The 9,009-nt window shown below is 37.2% G+C and overlaps 1 protein-coding gene across 3 annotated transcripts in view; it reads right to left on the reverse strand.

The window, feature by feature from the left end:
• Window positions 1-9,009, reverse strand: part of PSMA8 (proteasome (prosome, macropain) subunit, alpha type, 8) — a 60,224-nt gene that overhangs the window by 32,130 nt on the left and 19,085 nt on the right. For all 3 annotated transcript variants that reach the window (XM_011988047.1, XM_011988048.1, XM_011988046.1), the window contains exon 4: window positions 3,193-3,315. In XM_011988047.1, coding sequence (XP_011843437.1) covers window positions 3,193-3,315 — 123 coding nt within the window. The remainder of the gene's footprint in view (window positions 1-3,192; window positions 3,316-9,009) is intronic.

The raw sequence follows: 9,009 nt of genomic DNA on the forward strand, positions 1-9,009 counted from the left end.
TTAGTAGAGACGGGGTTTCACCGTGTTAGCCAGGATGGTCTCCATCTCCTGACCTCGTGATCCGCCCGCCTCGGCCTCCCAAAGTGCTGGGATTAGAGGCGTGCGCCACCGCACCCGGCCCTCATGAATACCCTTAATGGCCCACTTGTAAGTCTTTGTCTTTTGTCCCCACTTGGTTCTGCTAGTTTCAAGGTTCTAGTTCCCAAGGAAAATAAAGGGAGATAAGTGGGGTGGATGTTTCTATCAGGGGACATAATAATTTCACTGAACTATGAGCTAAGATTGCCACTTAGCCGATTTGGACTCCTCATGTTATTGAACCAACAGGCAAATAAGGGGTTACTGTAACGACAGTATAATTTGTTTTCATTATCAATGGGAATAAAGTTACCATTATACAATAAGACCAGGGAGGAGGTATCTAAAATTCAAAGGATTTTCTGGAGGCTTCTCTTAGCATTCCCCTGTAAAGTGAAAAAAGTTAATGGAAGGCACTACTACCCATTAGGGCAGGATCATTAAAGGCCTAGTCTTCATAAATAAAATTTGTGTTACATGCCAGGTAGAGAACCTCAAAAAACCCAAGTGCTGGTATTGGCTATTTCTGTTCTCATTTCTGCAACAGGTCATGTGGCCACAGTTTACATGCATAACTTCCTATTTCTCCTACCCATTCTATCTTTTCCTCTACCTGTACCTCATAAGCCTACAAAATAGCATTGCAAAATATGGTCAGTACCATAGCTGTGTTCTCAACAGTCTATTGCAACATTTTACCAGGTTACTTGGTATAGTATGTCAGAGCAAAAAACAAACAGACATAAAAAATAAAACATAGACACAAACAAAACAAAAAAAAGAAAAACTTGATCTCATAGTTAAAATGTTACAGTTCCCAGAAGTAGAATCAAGTCAGAAGATTGTATTCCACCTTCCAAGAATGGATATTAGAATTTATATAACACGCACAGAAAATAATTTGACGTAAAAAATTTGGCCTAAAAATGCTAAATCAGAAGTAGCATGATGTAAGGCAAACAACATAGAATGAAATAAATAGAACACTCTGAATTCTAATTCAATATTGCTATTAACTAGGAATGTGAACTTTTTTGTTTTGAGACAGGGTCTCGCTCTGTCACTCAGGTTGGAGTGCAGTGGTATGATCCTAGCTCACTGGAGCTTCAAACTCCTGGGCTGAAGTGATCCTTCCACGTTAGCCTCCAAAGTAGTTGGGACCACAGGTGTGCACCACCAATGTCTGGCTAATTTTTAAAATTGTTTTCGTAGAAGTGGGGTCTTATTACATTGTCCAGGGTGGTCTCAAACTCCTGCATTCAAGTAATCCTTTTGCCTTGGCTGCCCAAAGTGCTGGGATTACAGAAGTGAGCTACCACACCAGGCTGGGAAGGTAAACTTAACAACAGCAACAAAAATCACTTAACCCCTAAATCTCAGTTGCCAAATACATAAAATAAAAAAGGTTTTCAAATGTTTTTTGTTAAAGATGATTTTTTTAAAAGCTGCATAATATTTCCTTCAACCAAAATCCCATAAGAAAGTGCACTTCATAAAATGTAGACAGTGGGGTATCCACATGTATGCAAGCGAGTGCACAGTGCTCATATCCTCCTGTCCCACCATGAGAACTGAAGATACCAGAGCAGAGCAGAGTTTCAGACCAAGATGATCAACAAAATTCTCAATAACTAAAAAATTCCATAATTTTCCTAACTGACTGAGATAAAATAAAATTCTTCTCTGTACGTCCCCAAGAAGCAATTAAATTAAAACAGAAAAATTATGTAAACCTGGAAAATGTTGTGTTATGTTACAGAAATAAAGGGTAATGATGTAATGATAAATGCAAACAGAAGATGGCAGGCTTCAAAATATTTAAAGATTGAGTGTAGTAACTTGGTTTGTTTAGGGCACAGATTTAGGAGACAAGAAATCTAGTATAGGTAAGAGATCTCTAGTTGACAGGAAAAAAATGTCTGATACTTGCATCGTGTAAATCTATACCTTCTGATTACTAATTAGATTACTCAGGCAGATTAAAAGGATACGTTCCACTGACATAAGTATTCTGATATTTGTTGTAAGAATAATTCACTGCTTTACTGCCTGGTTAACAGTTTATAAAATAGTATCTTATTAGTATGGTCAGCACAAATCAAATTCTTTATTTAACACAAGCATAAAGACCATGGCAATATTTCTCCACTAATTTATTTGGCTCTTAATAAGAGTAAAATCAACTTTGTAGAAAACTATTTAAAATATGGGTATTTAACTTTTAATAAAGTCAAAATCACTTATATTGGATTCTGTAGTATAGTCTTATTCTTATATATAGGAATGTATAAAAATTCACTCCTGGAAGCTAGGTTTCTCTGGGCTCTAGCAGTGTTTTTTGCCGGGGGCGGGCGCGGTTTGTTTGTTTGGTGTTTTTCAGACAGGGTCTTGCTCTGCCGCCCGGGCTGGAGTGCAGAGACACAATAATAGCTCACTGTAACCTCAAAATTCTGGACTCAAGCAATCCCCCTGTCTCAGCCTCCTAAGTATCTGGAACCATGGGTGTGTACTACCATGCCTGGCTGAGCCCTATACTTTTGTATTGGATTTGAGTGCACCATTAAACAAAGTCATTACTGTAGTTGGGTGTCAAAACAAGAATAACAACTTATCCAGAAAACAAACTATATGCTAGGAATTATACAGAGATCATTGCTACCTACTAGCACATGAGTATAGATTCATAGTTTAGGGTGCTCTGACTCCTAGAATGGAGAAGATGCATTAAATATTTCAGTAGGAATTTAAATGTCCATCTAATTCTTTGTTAAAAGTAGAAAGATTATTTCTGCTTGAAGCAAGCATCTACGTGGTACAATATTAATTTGGAATAATAATAAATAGGAACTGGATATTTCTCTTACTTGACCACCTATAAACACTTACTTTGGTCACATCTTTTCAAAAGACCTTGCGCTTACAAAATTAAGGTGTTTCTTTATCCAACCAAAATCATTGTAGTTTCTGATGAGCTGAATAGTTACATTTATGAAGTTTGTACCAACATCAATATTTAATGCAAAATAATTTTGTCATGTCTCTCAAAGCAATAAAGCATTTACATTGAATATTTACTAAACTTCTAAAAAAAGTATTAATAAATTCATGACTCACCTTCCAAGCATGATAAGTACCAGAAGGATCTGTCTGATATAATCTTGGAATACCATCATCATCAAAACCTACAATTAAGGCAGAAATACCAAAAGGTCTTCGTCCATTGCTTTGGGTATATTTCTAGAAAAATAAAATGTATTTTTAGAATAAAATTTAGTAAATTTTATTACTTACAAAATAAAAATTCTAATAATAAAGCATTGCTGCCCAAATGATCCACTTCCCTAATTCTTATTTTACATATACTAATGATCTTTTTCCTGACCCTTTCTGGAGCAATCTCAATTCATGATAAAATTTTTAAAAATTATGCTACACAGTCTATACAATAAAATCATAGGCTTATTTACATACAGTCATTCTTTTTTTTTTTTTGAGATGGAGTCTTGCTCTGTCCCCCAGGCTGGAGTGCAGTGGCGTGATCTCGGCTCACTGCAACCTCCGCTCCCAGGTTCACGCCATTCTCCTGCCTCAGCCTCCTGAGTAGCTGGGACTACAGGCTCCCACCACCACACCAGGCTAATTTTTTTTTTTTTTGTATTTTTAGTAGAGATGGGGTTTCACCATGTTAGCCAGGATGGTCTCGATCTCCTGACCTCGTGATCTGCCCGCCTTGGCCTCCCAAAGTGCTGGGATTACAGACATGAGCCACCAGGCCCGGCCTATATATATTCTTAAAATCACTTTCTTGTTGCTTTGTATATATTTGGTAACATCACTAGACTGTAATCTCTAATATAGCAGAGACCTGTGCCATACATTTTGGTTCTTAGTAAAGTTGATTTCAATAAGCTGTGCTTTGGAAACGTCCTCGGCTTATCTTGAGGGACACTATAAATGTTACTATTATAATCAAGTATTCTTACTTGACGCTACTTTTATCAAGGACATTCTGTTCACTATATCCTAGGTTATCTCTAATTAAAAACCCAAGTAAAACATTTCTTTCATTCCCAAGACAAGAAAACCTTTGTTTATCCTGAAGAAGAGCATGCTGTTTCCTCACAGACAATGGGTCACTGGAAACCAATTGTATGTCTTTTTACTTTAGTGGCAGGGAACTTCCTGGAATTTGTGCTCTAAGGAGTAGAATTCACACTGAGACTTGTGCTCCAAAAGTCATGCAAAGAAGTATTCCTGACAGAAAGCTAAGGACTAATTTTTTTTTTTTTTTTTTAGAGACAGGGTTTCACCATGTTGGCCAGGCTGGTCTCGAACTCCTAACCTCAGGGGATCTGCCTGCCTTGGCCTCCCAAAGTGCTAGGATTACAGGTATGAGCCACCGCGCCTGGTCTAAGGATTAAATTTTTAGGCAACTTTATATAACTATAAATAATTCTGTGGCTGTATATAACTGTATGTAACTGTGGCTTGAAATAGCTTAACATCAGCCTTCTTCATGGTGTTGCCTATGTATCATATCCATTTTCTTATTTTCCAATTTTATTATATGTATTTTAAAATATATATATTTATTTTTAGGTTGGATGCAGTGGCTTACGCCTGCAGCACTTTGGGAGGCCAAAGTAGGCAGATCGCTTGAGCCCAACAGCCCGTGACCAGCCTGGGCAACATAGGGAAACCCTGTCTCTACAAAAATTAAAAATTAGCCAGGCATGGTAGAGTGCATCTGTGGTACCAGCTACTCAGGAGGCTGAGGTGGGAGGATCACTTGAGCCTGGGAGATTGAGGCTTCAGTGAGACGAGATCATGCCACTGCATTCCAGCCTGGGTGACAGAGTGAGATCCTGTCTCAAAAAAACAAAAATAAAATCTACATAGAGCAGAATACTCTGTGTGTGTGTATATTTTAAATATATATATAGATATATATACACACTCTATATAGCATACTATGTGTGTATATTTTATTTATATATGATATATTTACATGTTATAGATGTATATATTTTATACATATTTATATATATACACACACACACAGTATGCTATTCTCTATTTCTACAAACACAACTTTTTTAGTGTCCACATATGAATAAGGACATGCAGTATTTGTCTCCCTCTGCATGACTTATTTTACATAACACAATGTCCTCTAGGCTCATTCACATTATAATGAATGACAGAATTTCATTCTTTTTTATGGCTAAGTAGTATTCAATTGTGTTTCTATACCACATTTTCTTTATCCATTTATCTGTTGATGAATGTTTAGGCTGGTTCTATATTTTACCTGTTGTGAATACTGCTGTGATAAACACAGGGGTGTGTACATCTCTTGGATATACTGATTCCTTTACCTTTGGATGAATACCCAGTAGTGGGATTGTGGGATTATAGGATAGTTCTACTTCTACTAATAGTTTTCTGAGGAGCCTCTATACTATTTTCCATAATGTCTGTATTAATTTACATTTCTTCCAAAAGTGTATAGCAGTTCCCCTTTCTCTGTATTCTTGCCAGCATTTATTTTTTGTCTTTTTGATAATAGCCATTCTAACTGAGGTGAGATGACATCACTGTGGTTTTGATTAGCATTTATCTGATGATTAGTGATGTTGAACATTTTTTCATATACATGTTGGCCATTTGTATTTCTTCTTTTGAGAAACGTCTATTCAGTTCATTTGCCCATTTTTTTCAGGAAGATTATTTGGGCTTGTTTGGTTTTCAATTGTTTTTAGTTCCTTGTACATTCTAGATATTAATCCCTTGTCAAATGAATATTTTGCAAATAATTTTGTCTTTGGTGCCTGTGCTTTTAAAGTCTTATCCATAAAAATCTTTGCCGAGCCCAAGGTCCTAAAGCATTTCTTCTATATTTCCTTCTAGTAGATTTATAGTTTTGGATCATACATTAAAGTCTTTAGTCCATTTTAAGTAGACTTTTGTATATGGTGAGAGAGAGAGGTTTCATTTCATTTTTTCTGCATATCCAGTTTTCCCAGCTCCGTTTATTGAAGTGGTTGTCCATTCTCCAATGTACGTTTCTGGCATCTCTACTGAAAATCAGTTGAATGTATGTAGATTTATTTCTCTATTCTGTTCCATTGGCCGATGTGTCTGCTTTTTACAAAAGCACCATGCTATTTCGGTTACTATATCTCTGAATATATTTTGGTTTCAGGTAGTGTGATGCCACCAGTTTTATTCTTTTTGCCCAAAATTGCTTTGACTACTTCCTAATGTCCTAGTTCACACCTAGGTATAAAGTAGCTGTTGTAAATATACCTTAGAGGGAAGACTCTTTTATTTCCTTAAGGAACCCTTTTCTTTTCTTTTCTTTTCTTTTGACAGAGTCTCACTCTGTCACCCAGGCTGGAGTACAGTGGTATGATCTTGGCTCACTGCAACCTCTGCCTCCTGGGTTCAAGCGATTCTCCTGCCTCAGCCTCCCAAGTAGCTGGGGTTACAGGTGTGCACCACCACATCCAGCTATTTTTTATAGAGCTATTTTTTGTAGAGATAAGGTTTCACCATGTTGCCCAGGCTGGTCTTGAACTCCTGGGCTCTGGGCTCAAGTGGTCTGCCCACCTCGGCCTCCCAAAGTGCTGGGATTACAGGCATAAGCCTAATGAATCATTTTCTTAAGATGAAAAAGTAGGCCGGGGGCGGTGGCTCACACCTGTAACCCCAACACTTCGGAAGGCTGAGGCGGGTGGATCACAAGGTCAGGGGAACGAGACCATCCTAGCCAACATGGTGAAACCCCGTGTCTACTGAAAATACAAAAATTAGCTTGGCGTAGTGGCACGTGCCTGTAATCCCAGCTACTGAGGAGGCTGAGGCCGGAGTATCGCTTGAACCAGGGAGTCGGAGGTTGCAGTGAGCTGAGAAGACTGCACCACTGCACCCCAGCCTGGTGACAGAGTGAGACTCCATCTCAAAACAAACAAAAAACAAATAAACAAACAAAAAAACCAAAACTACAAAAGGTGCATATGAGATATCGATCTTCTGCCGGAGAGCCCCAGGCCTTCTCGGTGGTAATTCCATTCATATGACTATGTTTCCATAAATACACTCTGCATAGCCTTGATATTTCTGGAAGAAAACCTAAAAACTACAATTGAGAATTTTGTGTATACAATGTTCTGTTCCTTGTATTTGGTGAATATCTTTTTAACGATTAGGAAAATCAAAGCAAATAAGTAGAATAACGTAATGTTGGACTTTCTTGCAACCTGCATTAACAAATTTCAAGAAACCAAAATAGGGCAATTTTTAAATAAGCTAATAAGTTAAAACTTACATATATAGGATACATAATGAGTTTATTAAAAATCTCTATAAAAACAAACGGTAAAATTTGGCCGGGCGCTGTAGCTCACGCATGTAATCCCAGGAATTTGGGAGGCTGAGGCGGGCAGATCACATGAGCTCAGGAGTTCGAGACCAGCCTGGCCAACATGTGAAACCCTGTCTCTACAAAAAAAACAAAAGTTAGACAGTTGTGGTAGCATGTGTCAGTAATCCCAGCTACGCAGGAGGCTGAGGTATGAGCATTGCTTGAACCTGGGAGGCAGAGGTTGCAGGCAGCCGAAATCAGGCCACTGCAGCCCAGCCTGGGCGACAGAGCAGGCATTTGTCTCAAAAAATAAAAATAAAAATAAAATAAAATAAAATAAAAATGGTAAAACTCATGCCAAGAAGTGTTCTAAATACCTAAAATGTCTTAAATCATGTACTCCATAATGCAAGTTAACAAAGTTCATATTATTATAATGCTCATTTTACCAATAAAAAAAAATTAAAGGTAAAGTAGGAAAATAGTTTGCCCAAGGCATTAACTAAAAAGTAGCAAATCCAGGATGTAAACTCCAAAATTCTGGCTCCTGAAGGCATACTTTTAACCACTTGAGTACATATCAAAAGATAGCTTACAAAAGGAGAAATGAAATCAGCAAACCAACAGGTGGAAAAAAAGTTCAGCCTCATCACTAATTATAAGACACAAATTAAAACAACTGTTAGAGTACTATGTGATACTTATTTGCAAAATAAAAGAACAATGAAAAATCTAATGTTCATGATTCTTCAAGGGTACATTTATGCATTGCTAGCTGCACAATAAAAATAGTTTCAATCTTCATAAGAAGCAATTTAGCCACATATAAAACGAATCTTAAAACCAATTACAATTTTTAATCTAGTAATCCTATACTAAAAAATAAATTTAACAACAGAATTCCAAAAATAAAAACAAAAGCTGTGGGAAAGAGTATTATCATTACAGTAGCAGAGAGAGAAGAGAGAGAAGAAAAATGAAAGAAACCGGGAACAATGTAACTAAATTATGACATAGCAACTAGAAACAGTATTACATAGTTAGAATAATAACTAAAAAGACAATGTTTCATATATAAAATATATTTAAAATTAGTAAAAAAACAGTTGTAGACACCATGATTATACTTACTGTTAAGCTATGTATTTATGCATGGATTGAGGAGAAATCATATCTGATCAGTTATGCTTAGGTTTTGCTTTAGTCCATTTTGTGCTGCATTCCAGAACACCTGAGACTAGGTAATTCATAAAGAATACACATTTGCTTCTTACAGTTCCGGAAGTTGAGTAGTCCAAGACTGACAAGGCTACATCTAGCCAGGGCTTTCATGCCATGCCATGTCATCCCATCACAGAAGGTGAAAGGGCAAGAGAGATGAGAGAGAGAGAGAGAGACAGAGACTGAACTTGCAGCCTTAAGCTCTTTTATAATTGGTATTAATCCATTTATGACGGTGAAACCCTAAACTCCTCCCATTAGTCCCCACCTCTCAACATTGTAACATCAGGGATTAAGTTTCTAACCCAAACTTTTTTGGGGACACATTCAAACCACAGTAAAGT

This window comes from Mandrillus leucophaeus, unplaced genomic scaffold, assembly GCF_000951045.1.
Source record: "Mandrillus leucophaeus isolate KB7577 unplaced genomic scaffold, Mleu.le_1.0 Scaffold322, whole genome shotgun sequence".
NCBI lineage: Eukaryota > Metazoa > Chordata > Mammalia > Primates > Cercopithecidae > Mandrillus > Mandrillus leucophaeus.